General features: G+C 41.1%; 1 protein-coding gene across 7 annotated transcripts in view; it reads left to right on the top strand.

The window, feature by feature from the left end:
* KLF12 (Kruppel like factor 12) overlaps positions 1 to 24,186 on the top strand; it is a 236,074-nt gene that overhangs the window by 189,159 nt on the left and 22,729 nt on the right. For all 7 annotated transcript variants that reach the window (XM_039548681.1, XM_039548631.1, XM_039548400.1 and 4 more), the window contains one exon: positions 22,008 to 22,165. In XM_039548681.1, the coding sequence (XP_039404615.1) occupies positions 22,008 to 22,165 (158 nt within the window). The remainder of the gene's footprint in view (positions 1 to 22,007; positions 22,166 to 24,186) is intronic.

Genomic DNA, 24,186 nt, shown 5'->3' with positions numbered 1-24,186 from the left:
ATTGTCCATCAGCCTCACTTGGGTATTGAGAGAATAAATTCATAAATCTGACCTCTGTTCACATTTTATGTTGATTCTCATAGTAAAGCCTATGAATTATAGATAAACCTGATAATAATTGAGAATAAAGGGAAGATGGAGGTTTACTGCTTTGTTTGCTCTCTTTTTGCTCTCTCTGGTAGCACAAAAATGAATTGTTTATTACTTCAGTCCTAAGGGTGAGACCACTGGTGATTTCTGCTGCTCTCATAAATTGTGTTGGGCCCTTGAGATGCAGTTTTTAAAGTGGTCATGGTTCAGTTGCCATTTCTGAATTGTAATTGTGTTAGACCCAAAAGCAAAGATTTTGATCCCAGTGGTGCAAGTACACTCATGCAAGCAAGCCTTGCACCTTCAGAGAATGTCTTTGATTTTCGTGGGGTCTCACGTTGACACAAGTTTGACCATTTAGATCCAGTTGCAGGATTTAATGTTTAGATCCACCAGTTTCAGGGGCTTTTTACCCACACACAACACAGAACTATGTATGTCAGTGTTGGGTCATTTGGGCTTGCTCCTTAAAAAGCAATGGGATAGTGTGAGCTTGGTCTTCTAGAAGACACTTTATGTCTGGGATGCTTCAGTTGTGATGCGACAAGGAAGTCAAGTTTTGGAATATATGTGAGTGGAAGTCTTCATTTGTTGATTTAATATCTGAACCCTTTAGCAGTGACATAACTTGATGATGTTGATTCCTTTTCCAAAAGTAGCAGGGGTAACTTGGTTGCACAGAAGAATGGACAAATCCAGTGGGCAGAGTCCAGTCCCTGTCCCTTGTCATGGGTATTTGCCGCTTGTCTTGTGTGGGTACCCAAGTTCAGCTGAGTTGTGGTGAGCCATGCCAGGGAGGGCACTGGCACGTTAGCTCCCTAACCTGCCTCTCCGTAGGGTTAGAGGTGTCTGTGGCTTGGGATGGAGAGGGTTAGGGTTTTGAAAATAGCCCAGACATAACGTGTTGATGCTCTAGAGCACCACCACGTTAAGTGCCTTCCATCTGTAACTATTCCAAAAGGCTGTTCCCTGAGTGCTCTCTGATGTCCCTGTGTGTCCTGACCATGGCCACACATGAATGTGGGCATCCTCAAAATGCTGATAGTATCTGTGAACTTAAAGTCTAGTACCTTGGTTTTTAAAACACATTTATGGGAAACTGCACAGAGGGGACTGATCCACCTGAACTGGGATTATTTGTGCAAATAAATTGTCTTGTGTGCTCAAGGGCTCACAGAATCAGCTCTAATTGCAGCAGTTCACAGATGTTAAGGGATTATGCATGCATGGACCTCTAGAAATCTCTGTTTAAGATATTTCTGTGTTTCAGTTTCATTCATGTGAATGTTGGAGTTGTGATCAAGTCAAGGGACACTTGAGACATACTAATGAGCTGGTGGAGGTACAGTATCCAACCTAATACCCATTGCAGGGGAGACACTAGCAGCAGGATGGGGCAAGGACGTGCTTGCCAAGACTAGTGGCTGAGTGCCAAAGCTAAAGGTAAATATTAGGAGAGAAAAGGAGAGGCATTCAGACAAGGTGTTTTTCCTTGAGCAGTAGCTTTCTTTACGTGTTGAGTTTTATGATACATAAAGTAGCCTCAGCTCATCTAATAGTCTCCACTAGTATAGTGTCTGTATCCCGTGTCCAAAGAGAGAGATTTGTAAAATTTTTCAGTGCTTTAAAGCCGTATTGTTTAGGTAGACTTTTTTCCCAGTTTAAATTCATTATGAAATGGCACCTCTTTGTTCCATTTCCTCAGTGTCTCTTTCTTTTTTCTCTGTCCCTTGCCCCTTCCTTTCTGAGGGGCTGTTGTTAGCTGAAAAAAAGCACTATTTTCCAATATTTCTCCAGGTGACTGATAGGGAAAGGGGGAGGGGAAAAATCTTCCTTTCTTTTTTCCCACTGCAGGCCTCAATTATTCTGTATGCTTTGAAGAACCTTGTAGCTTAACTGCAGGAATGGCCTGATTTCTTTTATTGAAAATGCCTTCCAGTCATCTGACCCAAGCTGTGCAGCTTGGAGCTCTGAAGTCTTTATTTTGGGGGAAGAGAAGGAAGTATAGGATTGTTTGGAGGGTTAAGGAACAAAGACCAGGACGCTAAGGAAGGAGAAAACCACAATCTGAAGGAGGCTGCTGCCATCTAGAGTCGAGACGCTGTTTGCCTTTTCAGGAGCGGCGTTCAAGTAATGTGTATGTGAAGACAATAGTAGAGGAAAACTGCTCAGAGCAATGGAACAGCTTTCTTTGCTTTTCATTTCACCAGTAATAATAGGAACTTCTAAAAGTATTTTTTATTTTTAGTAAGTGCACTTTTTTTTTACATGTAATCTAATACATTTTTTACATGCAATCTAATAAATTATTTTGGATTAAAATTTTCTCATCACATGTGAAAATTGAGACTTAACATAGTGCTAAAAGGAGGACAATACTCCTACGATACAAATACAATTTGTACTAAGTACACAATTAGAGGAGTCATCAAAAAATCTCAACTAAGCCGGGTACAGATAACTGAGACTGAAAACATTCCCTTCAGTGTTGTATTCAATATGATGTAGTTTTTAATCATATATATTATATTGCTAGGATATGCTGCTAAAAATAAAACCTAAGTTTCACCTTTTTCATATTTTAAAATTTCTAATTTTATAATATAATATAGAATTCAAGACTTCACCTGATGGCCGAGTTGAGTTGTAGAGGTGTTTCGAGTTTTCTTTAAATTTTAATTTGGAGCACAAACTATGTAACATGACAATAGACCTGAAAGTATGTGTGTAGCAGGTAACCAGGGTGGTTAGGAGATAAGCTTCCAGTGTAGCATGGCCTCTTTCTGGCCAACTTAACATTTGACCTGAATTTTAAGCCCTTCTGTGGCTGTATTCCTGTATCTAGTTGCACTTAAAGCAAATGAGATTTAGAAGAGTACATGTAAAGATGCTGTCAGAATTGTGGTCTGTATTAGGACTTGTTGACTAACAAGCATCTTTTTGCTTGTTCTTGCTTGATTTAAAAAGTCTGCTCAGTATTTTCCAAGCTGATGGCATTCTTTGCAAGGGCTTGCAGAGTATCCTGGGAGTATGGATGGAAAGGCAACCCATGTGTAAAAGGGTCTGTACAGAGGGGCTGTTCCCACTGACGTGTTGCAGGGCTTTTCTCATCTCCCTCGTGCCCTCCCCCTCAGATTTTTCTCCAGCTTCAGCCTCCCCATCCTTTGTGTAACACTATATTGGGAAGTTAGCACACGCAACAGGAGGCAGCTTAAAGGGGGAGACGGAGCAGTGCAGGTGTACAAAAAAGAGCCAGTGTGGAGTTGATTGGAGTGAGGCTGTGACTTTTGACTTAGAAATCAAAAAAAAGAACTGCTCGCTTACATGTCTTACACTTTTCCCCCTTGTAGTTGCATTTAGAATTAATGACCTTAGTCTGTACGACTTGAAGACTTGCACCTTGAACTGGCACAATGGCAGACACATTTTGTCCTGTGTCACATTTGATGCCTTCACTTGTCTTTGTCTCCTTTGCTGCTCCCTCTGCTCCTCATTGTCCAGTTTCACAGCCCCAAGAGAAGATCAAGTGATGGGTCCTTCTGGGGAGAGAACCTCTCTTGCACAAGGCCAGTCTCTCCCATCAAAGCAGCACCCTGCCAAAGTCTGAGCTTGCAGGAACAAGCAAACGCTGTTGATGAGACCAGGTACCTGTGCTCTCCTGCTGTGGGGCAAGTGGAAGCATGTTTTCATGAGGACTGGGAAGCAAGCTGCCTCGTAGCACAGCCATTGCATAAAGCAGCACACCCCATCCAGTTCCTGAAGTGATGGATCCTGTTGCATGCTTGTAGAAGTATGGCAGTTCAAGCAGACTGTCCTGACTTGAATGTATGAGACTGTCCCATCCCTTGCAGAGTGGTGGAACAGCCTCATTCTCCCTGGTGGGTTGTAGATGGGGCTAGGGGAAAGAGGGCAAACATCAGGTAGAGCAGAGCAGGGCTGGGCTCAGCACAGCATGCACAGGCTTGAAATACTGTAATGTAATACTTGGTTCTGTCTGTGCTTTCAGAAAAGGTGCCTATTGGCTTTACAGGATCCTTATGTCTTTTCATCTCTGGTGCATCCTACTTCCAGAGCCTTGATGTAACTGTTAATTAGAAAAAGCATTTTGAGTAAGTTTGCATATTTCCATTCTCTATATATTTAATTTAGCCTCCTTTTCACTTGTGTCACTGAATACTATTTTAATTTTCAGCTATTCAGACTTTGACCTCTCGGTTTTAGTCAATTAAACGTGTAAACAAACTGTGCTCAGAGACCACATTTTAGCTAGATACATAAAAGCACTTGTGTCTATACGTACAGCACTCCCTAATTTAAAATCAGAAAATGCTCTTTGTCCTTTCTTTTGGCTCTGGCAGCATTTCTTTGACCTACGAACAGAAAGGAATATGATTCTGTTTTCATGGAAGTTCAGCTTAGGATCAAGCATTTCACATACTTTGATAAATCTGCTCAGCCACTTTTTAAAAAGGGGGCTGTCAAAAACTGCTTTATAGTTTTACTCTTCCTTTTTGTTCTCAGTTCTTTGAATTATCCTGAGTCTTGAAAATAACTTCACATTTGTTAGTAATTTTGTCTTTTTCCATTTTCCCCCAGTATGCTCTTGTCTTGTTATGGCAGCGTAGACACAACTATTAAGAAGAAGTTAAATTCACAAAGTACGTGAAGTCTTTTTTTCTTTCATGTCCTTTGAACTACTTGATCTCTGTATTTAATTCTGAAGTCTAAAATTAAACCCTGGCATTGTATCTTTCTCTACCTTGCTCAATTCTCCACAGCTCTGAAAGGAGAATTAGACATATGACACATTACTCATATTATTTTTCTTTGTAGTTGCTGCAATTAAAAAGATTCACCACAAACTTTTTGAGGGTTTTGGGGGAGATTAAAATTTTCTGCTTCCTGGACTAATTACTTCATGATTACTGGACATGATTACTTCAACTTCCTTTTTCTGCTTCTGTTTTAATACATTAACACAAGATTTCTGTTTACTTTCTTATTTAGGCATAGACATCTCAGAATCATAAGCAGGACCTCGGTTTAGAAAAATAGGTAAATTAGTTGGTTTGTATTCTCCGACAGATTGAACATTTAGGCATTAATAAATTAATTGCATTCTTTGTAGTAAGACCTTACAAGGAAAACTATGGAGGGGAAGAAAATTTCACAGAGGTATTTACCTGGACTTTTAGGTTTCTGCTTGGTTGCTTCATTCTTTATGCTGGACACCCATCCTCATTTACAATGTCTTTTCTTACATGGCATCCACACAATGTAATATCATTAGATGACACATACAGCATGTGGGTCTCATCCTGCAAATGCTTCTGTCCTGCATTCACTGAGAACATGGCATTATTTCAGGGAAGGGTGCTGCATTCAGTACATGTACAAATCTGAAGAAAACCTGAGAGGAGCTGCAAACTGCTTAGATTGCTGGAGGGTACAGCTGTGAGGGCAGAGTAAAGGAGTTTAATATGTTCGGCTTGGGGAGTGCAGCCTCATGCCTTGGAAATTGAGAGAAGATGAAACAAGAAGGAATCAATTAAGACTCTACAGCAAAGTATTAGGTGAAAGCAGTCAGCAGATTAATTTAGTCAATTTAAAAAGCTTCCTGTCAGTACCTTACTTTTGCATCACAACATATGGTGAAGAAAACCCCTTTAGTTTATTTAAATGAAACAAGATTACAAGGATCTTTTGTCAGTGATCTTTGTAAGTGGGGAAAAAAGGAAGTATGACCAGTGAGCTCTAAATTTGTTGGATCTTAAATTTGAGGGAATCTCCTGTTGTAAAGAGCAGCATGTGTTCCTGCTGCTTCCTGAATGGTTTATATTACATCCCCCTTTCCTCTGTCATGTCCTGTGGGACCTTTGTTATTACAGGTGATGTCCCTATACAGCTGCCTTCAGGAGAGAGGATGAGGTGTCAGGTAAAGCATATGTGATTCAAAGTTCTGCTACCTTGCAGTGTCTTCTCTGTGCAAGGAAAAAGAGCATGACCCGTGCTGTATAAATGGCTCACTGTACTCCCATCATATTAATCAATATTTCTGTATCAGTTACCATGCTGATAGTCCCAGCAGTTTTATCTGTAGACATAAACCCAGACAGAGCTGCAAAGGGAGTGGAGAGGGGTGGCTGAAATGATGGCTCCTTGGCCATCAGTAGGAGGTTGTTAGCCAGTGTGACCAGAATTTTCCCCCAAGATAATGAGTGTTAGTAGAGTTATCTTCTTGTAAGTTAGCTCTTCTGTGTTTCATAATTTGAGTCATTAGAGATTTTACTACTTTCTTTTTTTTTTCTTCTGATATTCAGTGAACAGCTCTTCGTCAAGATGCCTTGTTTGATTGTGGTTACTTCAAGTAAAAGAATGTTTATGTTACTGTGTCACCATTTAAATGGGCACTACTGTCCTTGAAATGTCAAATAAAATACGACATGTCAATTACTGTATGTCAAGCACATGATGTATTTTCAGCCACTGTTGATTTAGATGGGTTTTGATGTGTGCTTGACATATTCTAATGGTGCTTCTTCAGTTCAGTGAATGTCTTGAAAACAGCATTGAATGGCATATAAATCACAGCACCACCTTTTTCAGGGACTTCTGCCAGAACATGAAGTAGCAGCTTTGAGTTCCTGTGAAAATTTGTTCTATAATGGCTCTTTTGTCCCGGAGTTGGGAGCCTGTAGTTTCTGGCAAGTTTGCCAGCAGAGCAGAAGCAGTCTGATCACAAAACTGTTTAATCATTACTTTAGAAAGTAATGATTTTTAATCATTACTTTAGAAAAAGAAAACATTTTCCTAAGAGATCTTTTAGAATCCCATGCCAGTATGTGGCTTGCATTTTGTCTGGTGATGTGCATGTGGTAGAAAAGCATGCAATAGCACCGTAGGCCTCATCACCATATACTGTCAGTAAGGATTTCTCCTAACCATATTCACCTAAAATGTGCACCTACATGAAGAATGAAACACTCACTTCTATCGTTGCAGAAAGTAAGGAGCATTTCTGACTTACAGCCCAGTCAGAAATGAGGACAGGTCACTTTCTGATCTTTTCTACAACATACTTCCAGCATTTGCTGGTTGTGCTTACTGCTCATTTACTCTTCTGCCTGGAACATGTGCATTCATACAGCCATGTGATTCAGCCAAAACAATGATACTCTTCGATACTGTGGTGGCAGGAGGAAGAGGGAGAGGAGGAAGGGGTAGTATGCCCACGTTTGCCCCCACAGAAATAATATGGAGCAGGACTAAAAATACGCAGGAAATCATTTGCAGTGCTCTGGGGCTCCAAGCCATGTTTTCCTCCCTTCCCTATCTTCACTCTATTAAAATGTAATACATTGCTTTAATGAGAATCTGTACATTTAATTTGTCTATACTTTCAAAGGGTATTGTTGAGTAACGTGGGCTTTGAAATAATGTGAAACTTCATAACAGAGTTGTCCTTCAGCATGGCTTTTAAATGCATGGGTAGAGATGGGTAGAGTTAGGCTTAAGCCCTTCAGAAATACAAGCTCACCCATGGCACATCTGTGTAAACCACATCTCTGCTCTTTGAACTCCAGAGGGTGAAATAAAAGCTGCCTGTCACAAAACCAGATGAACACTGGACAATTTTTTGTTATTGCTCAATTTTTTGTCACAGAAATGAGGCAGTAGGATTTACCATCCTGGTGTGAAACAGAGAGCAGTGCAGTATGCACTACTCGTTTGGCTGATACTCTGTAATTTTACATACCATCTCCCTGTCTGCTTTTTCCAGAAGACGTTTGTCAGACTCCTTGTATGAAAAGATACAAGAAGTCCACCTGTCAGGCCACTGGCCACTGAAAAGGTTAAAGATGTTTTGAAAATTACTATAATTTACTGAACATAAAACACATTGAAATTCAGACAGCTTGTTTTTGTAGGAAAGACACTAAAAAGAGCAAGAAATAACTGGCCAGGGAACACAGCTGTTTAACACTTCCTGGAGCATTGGCAGAAGTGCTACAGCTTCATTCTGTGCCTTCTGTGGAGTGAGTACACGGCAGGAGAGGGACTTCACTGTGCCACACGGTGCTTCTAGGTCACACTTTATTAACATTATTACTATTAAAAAATCAGTTCTATCAGTATTAAAGAACTCTCTACCTACATATGTGTACCTAATATGGTTGCATTTTAGTGTCCAAGTGTGAGATGTAAATGAGAAATGGATTTTGTGGTTGCTGTTACAGCTAATATGAAACTCATTACAGACTTCTGCTTACCTACCCAGGCAAAGGGGGAGAAGGTGGCCTTGGAAATAGGAGCTTCCAAAGAGGATTCAGGGATGTAATTGAAGTGAATGGCTTCCCAAAAAGAGTATTTCTAAAAAAAAATACTTAGCACATCAAGTTGTGTGTCCAAATTGTGGTCTTGTGTCAAAATCTACTTCAGTCTGCAACAATAGTCCTCCTCACTCAATCCCTTCTGTATAGGATAAAAGTACGCAACAGGGGCAAAGAAGTGAGAACTGTGGTGGAAAGGAAGAGCCCTTCTCTTTCTTCCCGCTGAAATGTGTTTCTTCACCTCTGAGTGGGTGTCAAAGGTGCCTTGAGCAGGTGAGGTGTCTGGCTTGTCTTACTGAGGCAGTTGCTTGCGATGGCCATTGTTGTCTCATCTGACCCTGTGCTGAATGCTACTCTGATGTCTCCCTCCATCTGCCTAACACTTTCTCTTATTTACTGCAGTTACAGCAATACCATTCTGCTATGCTGGGAGTTTTGGATTTGGATTTGGTTGGTTTTTTTTCCTGTGCCTCTTCCAAATGAACAATTGTGACAGCAAAATGCTTTGATAATTATCCCTTTTTACCGCATGCAAAGGCTCCAAATGTTTTAGGAAATTATGGGTGTTTTTTGATCTTTAAAGTTCTGGTATGTTCCATCCCATTTAACAAAGCAAAGCAAAACAACATATGTGCAGGGTTGAGTTTTGCTAGATTTTAACAGACTCCAATTTCTCCAGTAAAAGCTTGAGTGTAAGCATGCTGGTTGTTCTTAATTACTATATTGGCAGTACTAGCTGATGCTTTATTTGGTGACTGATACTGTTTGTAAAATCTCATATAGTAAACAGGCAGAGATTTTAACAGATTAGAAAGGGAAAAATATTTAGAAGTGGGTGTGGGGATTTTCTAGCTGCTTTTTTTCTCCAAAACGGAAATTTAAAAAGTAGAACTAAAGGAGTCCTGATGCGGGTTTAAGTTATTAAGCCAAATGTCCTGTTGGTGAAGATTTGGGAGGATAAAGACTTTCAAGGAGGTAACAGGAATTCCAGAGATGAGTGAATTGGATCCTGTGTCAGCACAACTGGCTTTGGGCTAATACATGCAGGAAAACTGTGGCAAACCAAGGGACCACTAGGCTCTAGACCAGTGCTGCTGACTGCACAGTTAAGATATTGAAATTCAGAGCACTGTCTTCCAGCCACTCAGCTCTGTTGACCTGCGCTAATGAGCAACGTGCATAAATTAGCAAGGTGAATGGAGTAGCCCATTGTTACCATCCCTTGATTCTCAGCATTGTAGGAGATGAAGGTGGGAGGGATATGCCAGCTTCTGAGAGAGCAGCTAGGCAGATTCCCTTTGCTTATTTGCAAGGTTTCCTTTGTAATGTGAGTGTCCTGACAAGTGTGAAAATAAATCATAATGATGGTAGTGTAAAACATAAATACATCAAGTATTGATAACAAGGGTATAGAAACATTATGTAGCACTAAATAGGACAGGGAGCATCATGTGGATGAAGGATGTCTGATCTCCATTTCTAAGGTGTCTGCAAGAAATTCTGCTGGTGACAGGATGATTTTTCTGCATAGATGGAAACTTGGTTCCTTCCCTCATCTGTGAGACAATTTCAAATCAAAGGAAAAAGTTTGCTAACCTGAAAAAGGGTGGCCATTTAACCTCATTAAAAATGTTCATTTAACTACTGTACTATATGACTACGAATTCTTTATTTTGTTGGGCAGCATTGTTTCCAAATGATTAACCTAACTAATTATTGTAGGATGAAGCAAAATAAAATTGATTTCATAAAGCCAGAAAACGTGAAATTTTTTCCCTGTGGCTAGTGTGTAGGGAAGGGCCAGGTCAAAAATCTGACAGTTGCAAAGCCTGTTCAATTTTATATGTTTTTATCCTTTACTGAACAGAACATGAAATGTCCGTTGGAAATAGTAGAATAATTTCCCTCAAATAATTGAATACTGGACATCCCATATGTCCTTTTATCAGTGGGAAAATATTCCTTGCCAGCAGTCTGCATTGTGTTACATTTCAAAAACCTGAAGAGGCAGCTCTATTTAAATCTTACCCAGTGTAAATCCCTGCATAAATTCACATACAAAGTAATAGTGAATATAAACACCTAAGTCCTCAGTTCAGTTTTTGCTTTAGCAGAGCTGGAGCATGCATAGAGTGAAATCTTGACCTTTATTTTGATGGCAAAAAGTCATCAGGATTTTGTTCTTGCCTTTCTAAAGAAGATTATTGTCATCCTGAAGACATCTGTAGTTTTTCCTGACCGGGGAATAGCTGCACTGAGGGCCACCTAGTTTTTCAAGTGAAGGACCATGAGAGCAAGCCTGTGAAACCAGCTTGACCCAGTGAAGCCCAGAGGAGTGGAGTTGCTTGGCTACCAGCCTAATCAAGGCTCTTTGAAAAATATTACAGTGTACTTATCGGGAAGAGTAGACTTTGTACTCTGAGTGCAACTGGAACAATTTCTGTGACAAGCAGATGTGTTGAAGATGTATTTCCTAGTACAAAATGTACCCTATGGCCGTATGTAGTCTGCTTACAGAAAAAATTTTGCTCTTAATCAAACCTTGCCTTGCCCATGAGCACTTGAGATCCTAAATGCAGTTCTGCCTTGGTGAGAAAAGTGTTAAGAGGACCAGTTCATGAAAACAATCCTCTACTTTCCTCCTTCTGTTGGGAAATCTTATGTTTGACTCCTGTGAAGACAATGGGACCTTTGCCAGACTTCAGGGGGCTTGTGCCCAAGCTGGTATCTTTGTGGCTGCTGAGCTGATGTAATGATAAACAAGGAATTGTTGAAATTTGGCTTTTTGTTATGTGTTAAAAGTACATTAGTGCTCTGCTGCATAATTAATTACAAGTGGAAAGACTCTACTCACCACAGACTGAGTATTTGCTGGGTGGAAATCAGGTGGATTTTAATAATGGAGAGAAGAAAAGGAATGTTGCCCACATGATGCAACAGTTCTGTGCAAAACCAGTAAAAAGATGCAGTAACTCTTGCAGCTCATAGATGGTTGTCATGCGTTCCTGTTTCTCAGAAGCTGTGTCTGAGTGGTTTCTGCAGCTTTCAAGGACACTTTCCATCCCAGGGTGCAGATGAAGCCACTAGTAATCTTTCAAATACTAGCAAATACAGTGAAACTACAACTGTGTAAATTTCTACATCTGTAAACCGTGACACTCAGTGACAAAACCTGGCCCTGTGATTCTATAGAGAGACAGTTCCCTGTGGAATTGGCAGCAAGTCTGGGGGAAGAGGTGAGAAATTAAAGGGAAGGAAGGGAAAAGAAATGTCAGTCCTTGGGAAAGGACTATGAGAAGCTGGGCCTGGTGAAGCCCAGAACATTGCATCAGGTGAGACTATTACTATAAATAGGTGTGGAAAACCACAGATGCAAGGAGAGGTAGTGGGTTTTCTTCATATTGCAGTAGTGTATTAGTACTCTGTTCATGTACTGGGACCTCACTGTACTCACTTTGTTTTGCAAACAGAAAACAGCCATAAAGATGTGGCAAGGATCCCATAATCTGAATGAAAGAATACATCATTGATATGCATGGCTGTAAAGCCAGGTACAAGGTAGCATATTGAACAGAAAAGCTGACTTCTTGTATAAAATAAATACATCAGGATTCCTTGTTGTTAACAAAAATGCTTAGAAACCCAATCTGTATGGTCTCTGAGGTGTACAATTTTGATTTATAGGATGTTTTTCTCATGTTCTTTTATAAACAATTCCTTTCAATAGAAGAGGGTGGTCTGAAAGGATAAAACAAGCAAAACTATGAATGTCAGAATTTATTGATTAGAAAGTATGTTAGCAAAAGAAACCCAAATCCCTGAAGTATGGTCTTGCACTCAGTAAGTTTTTTGTCCCCCAAATGAATTAAATTATTTAGTCTCTTTTTTCCTAGAGAGATCAAATAGGTGTGATATTTATATTATCTCTGTAATAGGTGAATACTTCACAATATATATTCTCACACAGGAACTTGTAGAGGGCTTTGGGGCATAAAAAACTGGTCTTCTGAGATGGCTTTCTGTTGGGTGTGGCAGGCTGTCTTTACGTATATGTATAAACACCAAAATGTACATTTCAGTGTGGTCCATTTAGTAGTTAACAAAATCTGCTTGATGACACAGAGTATGACAGATGACCATCCATAATTGCTTTACACATAGGTATCTAGGGTAATCAAATATTTAACTTATCAATAATAACCCTTCTGAACAGGAAGAAATTAAAGGTCATTCACATGAGCTTCAGTCCCAGTGGAAGCAATGTCCTCATTTAATATCACTGACTTGGCAAGATGTTAGTGGCAATTCTGTCAGCTAAGGATACAGAACAGAGAATTTTTAATCACCACTGAGGTGATCAGTTGCACATTTGTTAGTCTGACCAACAAGGGGAGGTAGATGCACAGGCAAGAGTCATTATACAGTCACTGGGACTGACTACTGTGTTGTACAGTGTGAAAAATCAGAATTAGAGATATTTGTTTCCCTTTAAAAATATTTTTCTGCTGAGATTACTAGTATTGACAAGGCTTGTTTGCATTATGTGTTGCCAGAAAAGTGTGAAGAAAAAGTATGAATCATGAACAGGAGGGGTAAAAAGCAGGGCCCTGTGATGTGAGAGCTGAGTCGTAGGTGCTCAGTTACCCAATTTTCTGCTCTGTTTAGAAGGAAACAAAGAAGAAAGAACAGAGTCGGCATTGATGCAGCCTCCGTCTGGAGGGAGAGTTAGTGCGGCTGGTGCTGGAGATCCTGTGAATGATCACTGCTGTTCTGCCAGCTCTGAAAGGAGGGGATGAAATAAGATGCTTTTTCTCTGCTAGGCCAGGTTCAGCTCCCAGGCCTGAACTAGCATGCATCAAATACGTGTGGCATACAGGATTTCAGGAATTATTCCTGCTTTCAGGAAGATATACAATGCTTTGTCTTCAGATCCAAAGAACGGACCCTTGCCCATGCGCTTTGTTCCACCTACAAGTTCATTGTGAAGATCTGTTTCCCCACTGCTTGGGGTTTCCTTTTTTCCATGAATTTTCACTCCAGATCAGAATAACATCAGGCTAAAGCAGAGTAAGCTAATTTTGGAGGTTTTTTTAAGAAAAGTAAAGGTTTATGTTAGCTCATGGTCACTTAGTAATCAGTCATTATAATGTGTAGATACATGTATTTATGAATACAAACATTTTGTAGGAACTATTTAGAAAAAACAAACATTCATTAGAAACTCCCTTTAGAATATGAGTGTGGCTGAGCACTGGAGCTCGTTGCCCAAATAAATACTTTTTTTTTTTTTTTCTGTCTTCAAACATTTTCAGACTTAAACAGGACAAGACTATGAACAACCTGGTCTAGCTCTGAAGAACCTTGCTGAGCAGAAAATTTATAGTTCCCTCCACAGATGAGTTTTTCTGTTACTCTTTACTCCATGATAATACACTATGTTACAAAAGGAGGTGTTAACATGGGGTTCAACATCCAGAGCAGTCTTTGCGCTGTGTTCAGCCATCCTGACGAGCTGGAAGGCTCCATATTGCAGCTGTGCATCCTCAGCAACATGGGCATCTTAGAAAAAATACTTCCTAAACATATGTAAACTGCTGTCATGTGTCACCTCAGAATCTCTGACAAAATCTAAAGACAAGTGTCTCACTTAATATGAGTCCATCTGTCCAAACCAAGGGAGAGGCAGAGCAGTGAAACAGAATTACATTTAATATTACTGAAAATGTTACCTCTGTGTGCGAAACATGATAGCATTCCTGTCAAGTGTTTCTAAAACTTTTATGGCTAGAAACAAACTCTGTATGCCCTGGCATGCTAGGAGAAACATGAAATTATCGTTCTTTTTAAGGAGCATCTCAGTAGTTCAGTAGGGCTGGTCTGGGAGTTGCAGTTGCCTATCTTTGTCTACTGCTGGATGTAGTAGTGCAAGTTGTCATACAGCCGTGAACTTTCTCAAAGCCAGGAAGAAACATTCTAATAATGTCGGCAATGCCTGGGTGCAAGGTAGTTAGCAGGTAATTCCTTTGCTTTTTTGTACAGTAGCTCTCCAGGGTAATACTTGCTTGGTTAATAAGGATCAAATAGATGGAATGTTTTTGGTGGGGTTTTTCTCCTGTGACATTGCAGTTGATCATAGATTTGATTCATGGGTTTTCTCTGTCAGAAGTGCTTTAAAGTCCTCCGGTCACCGGATCTGGGAGGCATGCGTGTGTGTGTCATAAATGCTTACTGGCCCAGCTTCCTGTCCTTAGAAACCCAGAACAGAGGAGCTGCATGAAAGGGGAGAATAGGGTGTGTATTTGGGTCTCAGCCCACTGTGGAGCTAGGATACACCTCAGAACATCGCACTTAGAGAACTGGGAAGTGCTCCTGGGTCCCACAGCACGAATATAGATCAGGAGGATCAAACAAATGTCTCATGTCTCAGCTTAACACAACTGATAAGAGAGGTGATGAATCATTTTGATAAGGTGTGCCATGGTTTACATTAGTGCTTTTCTTAGTAGGCCCTGAAGTTCTTTCCCTTTACCAGAAGTTTGTTCCGTGTATAGTTGTGCTTCCACTTCCACCCCAGGCAGAGCAATGTTGTGACACACTTGGGTTTTGCAAGGCAGCTCAGTAGTTCGAGTACCTTTATCTGGTCTCAACAGTAAATGCTGCAGATAAAGTCAAGGTCAAAGATGTGCAGGGTGTTTTGTTTGCTGACTGCCTACATCAGGGGTATAACAGCATGGGAATGGCCGTGTGGAGCTGGAGCAGAGGATCGTCTTTACTGGGGCGCTGCCTCTGGCACTGGACACCTAGGACAGAGCGTAACAGGAGAAACTTCCTGTGCTCCTACTCCTATCTGCCCATCTGCTCCTAGTGCAATTTCACTCCAGCTCCAGCTCAAGCACTTTCTGAACCAAATGTATTCAAATCATCTTTTATCTCTGTCTTGTTTATCCATGTAATTTTCCCATTTAATATTTGTGCTGTTTGTGTATGCTGCCAAATTCTTCCTTTCTTTCTTGACAAAAAGTATAATTTCCAGTATAACATCACCTTAAAGTACAGTGATTGAAGTAACTACTGCTAATAAAAGTGTAGCATATATTTTCCTTTTATGATCACCTGAAGTACTGCTTGATACGTTTTAATGTCTAACATTCCTAAGGCAGCTGTTTGCCTTTCATGAAACATTAATTAGAATCTAAGAATCAAAGAGGAGAAAAAATACATATGTATATACGCATGTGCATCTGTTTATGAACAGGAGATAGTAACAACTTTAAATTTTTTTAAAAAGTAAGTATTTGAGTGAAGATTTTTATCAGGAGATGATACTGATGTTAAAGCATTTTATAGCATAAAACCTACTGTGTTTTTATGTAGTAGGATTTTGGCATCTGACTACTAGGAGGAGTTTTATAAGCTGTAATGAGAAATAATCCATGTCATATTTCTTCATGGTGTAATGTGTAGTGTTTATAAGGATACTTTTATCACTATCCTGAGTGGGATGGTAACATTACATGACCTACCAGAAAATGAAATTACACTATGTGAAAAGCTGCTACAAAAGAAAGTAATTGAGAGCTGGAATCTGGGAAATGTGATTCAAAGCCCCTTTTCAAAAAGCCACAGGATACCCACATGTCTGTTAGTGTGTGAAAGTTAAGGTCTTAACTAATAGAAGATACTTTGTCTTGAGTGACATTAGCTCCATGAATGAGTGGTGGGCTGCTGTGGATGTGTTCACTCCATTCAGAAAAGTGCCAGAGGAGCCAAGCAAAAGTGTTGGGACTGTGGTCATCCCTGCTTCTGAGGGTCCTTGGTGGGGACCTGCTCTAAGAACCAAAGGAGGACTGACAGCTGCCATGGGGGTGTGTGAACATGCTGCTCAATGTGCTCAGGAGGTGCCATCCCACACTGAATCCAAGGCTAGGCTTTTAAAAAAATAAGTCTGTAGTTAGTCACTTAACAGCTCTAGTTTCTATAAACGTTAAGCAGCCAAAACCCATGATGCTTCTTTTTGCAGCCCTGGTTCGCTTTGAATGCTGAGCAAATGCTAGAGATCCAAGGATTTTCTTCAGCTGCTCATTACCATCTGAATGCAGGCATGTTGTACTCTAGTTTCAGCTTTTGTTTAATTGGCCTGTACTTTTAGTTACTGTGACTTACAGGCTGACCCAGAAGCTTTGCATGTCTCATAAAGATTCACATTGTTAAGTTTATACACTATTTGTATATTTGAGTATTGTATAGTTACATATTTTTCTCTTTAGAAACATAAAACCTGTAAATATCTGAATGTCCAAAATTCTTCTGAGGGTGGAATGAGTGGTTCTATCATGTATTGCCAAAGAACATTGTCAGCTCATAAGTATTTGACATGGTCATATGTCCCAAGTTTCGTTTTCAACCTATTTATGTGGTTATTTTTCTGTGTGTTTTATACTTAAGTATTACAAGAAGCAACTTCTCTGTGGAGCAAAAGGTGAATTTTCCAGTTGTTCCTGGTACCGATGTGTCCATGTTCTCGATTTCTTCACACATACCCTAAATTTTACATGGAAGCTGTGGTTAATCACAGCTGGTTGCCACTAAAAGGGTTGATGACACTCCCCTAACCCATGGCCACAGGTTCTCATCCTCTGCCATGTCAGTGTAGGTACTTGGCAGACTCTCCTACTTAAGGAGTCAAGCTACCAAAAGCTTCTCAGATTTTTTTTGGCAGAATTTTCTTTTCGTCATTGTGGGTCCTGCACTGGCTTGGTGCAGAATCAGGCCAGTGCCGGTGCCAACACAGCAGAAAGCAGCTGGGGTGGGACTGCCCTGGGGACCATCTCAGCCAAATCCTGTACTCCGCTGCCCAGGGGCTGAGAAGCACAAGAGGACCACAAGTCGTGTTACACGGTCTGGCCTGCTGAGCCCCTCATCCACACTGACCAGATGCCGCACGGTCCTGAGCCACATCTGGTTTTTCTTCCCATGGTAGCCAGAGTGGAGGGGACATGGCTGATAAGTCCTGGTTCTCATCTAAAAGGGAAGAAAGCATCTGGTTTTAGCAGCCATGGACTGTTACTAGAGTGCAGCCACAAGTCTCTCAGTTAACTACAGGGCCAGCTAGGGAGGAAGGTAATGCAGCCTGACTGCTGTAAAGGAGAGACTTAGATAAGGTGACAGGGATGTTGGGCACAAACTGGTGTGACCTGTTAGCCCTGGAGCCGTGTGTTTTCCATGAGATCTTTGGAGGCAGGCAGAATGCATAGCCGAAGAGTCTGAGCTTATAGTGGAGGGGGCAAGGAAGAGTAAAAGTGTTAATCACAAGGATGAAGATGCAACACTGGGACACTGTTTGGGTTTGCAGAGCAAAGAGCAAAGCGTGACTCGCTGCACGTCCCCGGCTCCTTGATGGCCATGTCAGCATGCCCTTGGCCAGCTCACTGGGATGCCTGCAGCAGCCAGGAGCTCGTGCTTGGGTGCCCAAAGGTTACCCTGTGTGTTTGCCGCAGGGTGAGCACACTGGAGCACAGTGTGAGTGGGGATCAGCCAGCATGCAGGGACTTGTGATATGTCACGGGGCTGAACACAGTTCAAGGCTTTAACAGTGTTCCCCAGGCAGCTCTGCTCTGCATATTGCTCAGTATAAAAACACCCACTACTTGCGGGTTTTAGCAGTGTTACTGCCTATGCCAAGGGCTGTTCACAGTCTGTGTAGAACAGAGGCAAAACACCTAGAAGGTCATGGGCAGTATTCGTAGACAGGAAAGATAATCCTGCAGCCAGGGTTGTTATAATCCCCATCTCGTGCAGTGCAGATCACGTTCAGCAGAGCTTGATGGCCATCTAGTGGTGAAGCCCCAGTCGGTGTTACATTTTGCAGCCTTCTTTGTATCAGAGAGACAAGCACTTGGCCATGTGTGAGTTGCAAAGATGCATGTTTTCACTTCTAGCTGGAAGTAACACGGCTGGATTTTTATAAATCACCCTAAACGCTCGCATTGGTTTTACGCATTTCATCCTAGCAATGTACTGACTACAGGTGTTGCAGCTGCTCATGGAGGCAGCCAGCAGTCTCCCAGGATTCCAATTAGGTGTAACAATTTCTACACTAACATAGAAATTACACTGGTTTTAGAAATAACGAGCTGCAAATAAATAAACATCAAGCTGACAGGTTAGAACAGTTCTCTCTCTTGTTAATTTATCTTTCAGACTTCATGTTTCAGCAGTAATTTAATACATCCTGCTGACCTGTTATGCATGGTATCAGTCCTACTGCAAAAGCCAACCTTGAGCCTTAAAGGCTGCCTGAGATTGTGGCCATTAACAGGAGAATTGGCAGCTCCTCCTCAGGGCACCCTGGTAGCTCTTGGCTGATGACAGGTTTCCAAGTCTTGTGTCTGTGCAGTCTCTGGGGAACACTTAAATTTGAGAGAGGCTGCTACAATATGGTTTGTTTGGGTTTTGGTTGGGGGAGGAGGGACATTGTAGTCTCTTCTTGTGATGTTTTTTCTTAATTTATTTTATAGAATTTTAAAGTGTATTTTAAACAAAAAGGAAAAGTAAGTCAGTTGAAAAAATAATTCCCTGTGAATTCCCTAACACATCCATTTCAAAGTCTTTGTCCACCATGGTGCCATCAAACAGTAGTTTTGGGAACCTTGTACTGAGCAGAGACAGTGGCAGAGCCCCTGTGGCCTTTAAAAGGCATGAAATGTGGTTTTGAGGACTTTCCTTCTGTCTGTGTGGTCAGTGAGGGTATTTTTTAGAAATTGCTTGAGAAAGAAGGTGTCCCTTTACTGCTTGCATGGCAAAGGGAAAGAACATCAGCAAATCATCTGGAAGTTATTGTGAGAGGGACTAACCTGGGGAAGCTCAAAAAGGCACTTTGTGCTTTTTTTTTTAGGGTCTTTGGTGATATCCCCATTTAAAAGCACACAACTTTTGCAAGGCTAAAATAAAGCTGGTGGTGTCAGATAGATTCTGTCTCCTTTTCCACCAGTGAACATGTGTGTACTGGGGGTCCCCCTGAGCCACAGGAGTTGAAGTGGCAGAGGAAAACCACCTTGGACATAGGATCCCACTTGCCATGTGAGTCTCCTCTGCTGGTTAGTTTGTTATTTACCCAGCACGGCTGTGAAGGAGAGGCACGAGGTGACATTTGCTGGTTCTAGCTGACAGTAGCTTTTCTCCTTGCTGTGCTGAGCAAGCGATGACTGTGAAGCTCTCAGGGGATGGTGACAATACTCATCACCTTCTGTGGCTTACTCAGTTATTTTCCCTCCTGTGGGATAAGTAGGGTCCTACACTTTTTAGAAAGAGGGAGCAATCCAGTTAAGAAGCAGCAGCATTGACTGTGTGCCACCTTCATGGCACTGCTCTGTGCCACCCTCTTCTGTATAAATATCTGGGAAAGCACAGAGCAGTTTGCAGCAGTGAGATCACTTTCTCGTATGTGACAAATAGCTTTTATGAGGTGCTGACTCTTCTCAAGGTTCATTTTGTCTCAGGGCTGGAAATTGCAGCAGCATTTTAACCTTTATCCTCCTCCCATTTAAATTAGCTGTACTATCTAGGATCTGAATGCTCTGTTACAAAATAGGGTTTTAAGACAGCTCATAAGTTATATGCACCAAAAACGGTGCACAAATATTTATTTTTAAAGATCAGGATTTTCTGGTCTTGAGCACTGGATTTTGTATGTTCAGTATTAACATTTGATTTACATGTTTGTTTTTATTTCAGCTGATGGGATGTTTAAAAAATCCCAACTGGAATAGTGAAACCATTGTCAGTGAATCGTCTAGCCCAAGACTTTTATTTGTTCTGAGATGCAGATGCTTAAATGCAATTCCTAAGCCATTTCTGTGAGAGCTAGACATATCAGTATTCCAATCATATAGTTAAAGTGCTAATGTTTCTTACTCTCTTGGGGACAACTTTTTGCTACTTAACTTAATGTTGATACTACGGCTCTCTGTCCTTTTCTCCATTTCAGGAATTCTCTGCTCATCTGTTTACATGCATCGTATTATAGGCAAAAATAATTAATCTGGAGAATCTCTTGCCTGAAGATGAAATATGAATATATGTTAGAAGAGTACTGTTCAGAAAGAATGTACTTTTTTTTTCATTAGTGCTTTAAATTAGGATTGTACTGTGAAAATATTTAAACAAAAAAAGGCGTAATTTGTACTACCACTAATTCAAGGCTTCGAGATTTGTGTGCAGAGCATTAGAACATCAGTGAAATCATGTGCTAATGGTGTGAGATGCTTTATGCAAACTTTTAACCCCATTTAAACAGTCCTCAGCAAGTTCTGGAAAGCTCTAGGAGTTCAGTGTATGTCATAACAGCTACGGCTGTACAGGAGCTCCTCTAACAGGAGGTGGCAGGTCGGTGTTAACACAGGCTCTTCCCAGCAGATGCATCAACATCAGTGCTCCTTTCAAATGCCTGTCTTAGTACTGTGGTGTCCCCAAAGGTTCATGCTTTTCATTCAGATTGATCTTAAGAGCCTAAAAGAACAGGCTGATGAATCTGTAGCCCATTTACCTTAAATGTCAATAAACCTGGGAAGCCCCAGAAACCTGATGAAGGCCAGAGTGGTTCCAGTACTTAGCTAAACAGGCTGGTGTAGCTGTGGGTGAACGTGATTGCTGTGCAGTGTAATCGTAGTGAGGTTGATAAGACGATCAGTTAATAATGATTTATGGCTGGGTAGTATAATTACTGACAGTCAATGAGGGTTTGGATCTTTGCCTTCCAACCTGATAATAATTTATCTGAACAAGCCAAATGCATTGCTGTAGCAAGGCTTTCTTCAAGTATTAGGTTCAGCACACATCATACTTAGAAACCCATGCAACATGACTTCAATGTTGTATTTTTAATTGCTTAAAATTAGGATAACTGATAGGCCAAAGGACATTGCTGTAAGTGGAGTATCTTTGATAAGCATTTGTGTGTTTCTGTTTCTTGTTCTAATAAACTTCATTTATCAGTGGTCTGAAAGGAAATAAAATTCATTGGCTTGCAAGTGACAGATTGAGAATTGTTAAACGAGAAAATGGAAAAATCCCTGCTGCAGGGTGATCTGGATCTGTTACCAGTCTGTATTCAAGCAAACAACAGGTGTTCGGCCTAATGCGAGGATCCATAGTTCAGATCTGGGTACTGGAAACACTTTTTCATAAAAGGTTTCAGGCTTTTTATCTATTTAAGCTTGTCAAAGAGGAGTTATGGAGGCTATATATAAACTTGTTTAGAAAACAGTTCAGTGAGCTTGTACCTGGACACATGTCAAATAGAAATAGAGCTCAGATAAAGTCAGGCTGCTTCATTATTGGAGCAGTATTTCAAGGATCATGGGGGTTTTTTTGGGCAATAAGCACTTCTAAATCAAGACTTCAGTTATTTCATACTGCAAAATATGCTCCAGTTCAAGCACTATTTGTGTCAAAATGTGGAAAGGGAAATAGTTAATTCATTGTTTATGTTACTCCAGGCACAGTCACTTCTGTTACAGCTGATTTTTTGGGGCCTGGGATATACACCCCTCTCCTGCTTCATTTTTTTGCTTCTGTTCTGTTTTTCAGTTCAATTTCACCCTTCAGTATTGAGAGCACAAGGCGTCAGAGGAGGTCTGAGTCTCCAGACTCCAGGAAGCGGCGCATCCATCGGTGTGACTTTGAGGGATGCAACAAAGTATACACGAAAAGTTCCCACCTGAAGGCTCACCGGAGAACGCACACAGGTAAGATTTGCTGGCACTGTGCCCTGTGGTTACGACAAGCAGGTTCCTTTCTGCCCAGTTTAGGGCATAATGAGCTTGTCATCCTACACTAAGAGCCAAAGGCCTGTACCTGTACAACAGAGATGTCTGTGAGTGCCCTGGCATTCTGGTGCAGATCAGGAGTGTGCTTTTGAATGGAGCTTCCCTGTCATCCCCTCTTGGCAGCACAAGAGCGGTGGCAGGACAAACCAGACTCTTCTCAGATGTAGAAACAGAAAAGTGGCCTCCTAGGGGCATACTTGCTGTGCTTCAACAAACAAAGGGTGGTCATTGCTTGGGACCAACTGGAGCTAGTCCAGAGAAAACCCTCAAGAAGAGCATACAGTGTGGTCCTGAATCTTCAGCAGCACTTTTTCCACTCTACAGACCTGTTTCTTTTGAAACTACTTGCTTTTACGGATGTAGCCTTTGGATGCCAGGAGCTCCTGAAATCCTTCAGTCAATTCAAGTGTAAACTCAAGTCCTCAGTATGTCTTCCTGGAGGCTTTCAGAGGCACCTACCCCATACTGGAGAGGGAAGTCATCACTCTATAAGAATTGGTTGCACTAGATCCCTACAGCAGAGGTGCAAGAGAAGTGCCTAGAGGAGCTGGGTCCCATTCAGGGGTGACCATACTTAACATTCAGTCAATACCTTGTGTCTTTACTAGCTTTATGGGCTGTTACTGGTCTATATGATAGGCATGTAAGGCTAGCTGAAACAGTGATGTGTAATAGTTGTAATTTTATTGTGGATAAACTCAGGAGCAGCAATTTGAAGTTATCGAGCAAGTTTAAAAGGGAGTTGATTGGATGGCTAGAAAGGCAGTGGACAGAACACTCTGAGCCTCAGTGCTATTCCTTACTCTGATGCTGATTATCTTAAATTAAATTTATTGATCCTCTGCTCTTAATGGACTTCAGCATTCTTGTAGCTCTTTGGAGGAAAGATGGTGTTTATCCAGCATGTAGGACAATGTTGTTCTTTGCTGAGAATCTGCTGGTGCTTTCTGTGATCTGTGATTTGATGTACTCTAAAGAGTATGAGATATTATTTTTAAAAATTAAGTGAAGGCTTCTCCGTTTCAATTGAGGCCACATCTCCATCACTCTTTCCAGTATGTCTTTTCTGGTAGGACTGTTGTTTTGCTTCCTTGTTCAGAGAGGAATTTTGAAGTCTCCATCCTAACATCCCCTACTAAAACAATTTCTGTAAGGTAAGAGTCCCTTCCTTAAACAGCAGAAATGTTCGGGTGATTTAGAAATCTCATTACATTTCCCCCCCAAGCCAATTTTCCTGCTCTCTTCACACCTTCCCATTAAGATGACCCTTCTGCTGTCTCATTATTTGTCATGTCTTGTCTTAATTCTTTTTTCTTTCTCCCTGTTCTTTCCCATCTTAAATGTGATTTTTCATCCCTACCTTTCTAATATCTTTTATATACCCTTACCCTTTCACCTTTTTCTGTCAGTCTTGTTTTACTTCTTTTATCCCAGTCTAACCCTACCTCTGTCCCTTTCCTTCTCCCTTCCCGGATTTCCACATTGTTTCTTTTCTTGCCTGTATCGCCCTTTGAGCATTATATGGCTGTAACAAATTCAAAGACAGAGAGCCCAACAGAGAAGAACCATAGAGTGTTTGGTTTGTTACAAAAATACCATTTATCTGCTTATACCACAGGGAAGTCATTCTTCTCTATCCTGTCAGACTGGCGACCAGCCCAGGAGTGTAAGCAATCATCGTGTGAGTTACCAGACTAGATGTGAACAACCTCAGAAATGTCACACCCAAGTTAGCCCAGAAATAGAGGAGGCTCTTTTTTGCTGTGACATTTTAAAACACTGAGAATTACATTTGTCAGACATCTGTAATTCTTCAGTGATCTCATGGGGCAGACCAGCGCTTGCAGGTAATGCACCCAAATCAGTGTTAGGTAGTCAACGTGACTGAATCGCAGGTTGTGCACTTAGGGTGCTCAGAAGCAGGCACTGAAGGCTTGAGA

The sequence above is a fragment of the Corvus cornix genome, chromosome 1 (assembly GCF_000738735.6).
Source record: "Corvus cornix cornix isolate S_Up_H32 chromosome 1, ASM73873v5, whole genome shotgun sequence".
Classification (NCBI taxonomy): Eukaryota; Metazoa; Chordata; class Aves; order Passeriformes; family Corvidae; genus Corvus; species Corvus cornix.
This window is presented reverse-complemented; position numbering and strand designations above follow the sequence as displayed.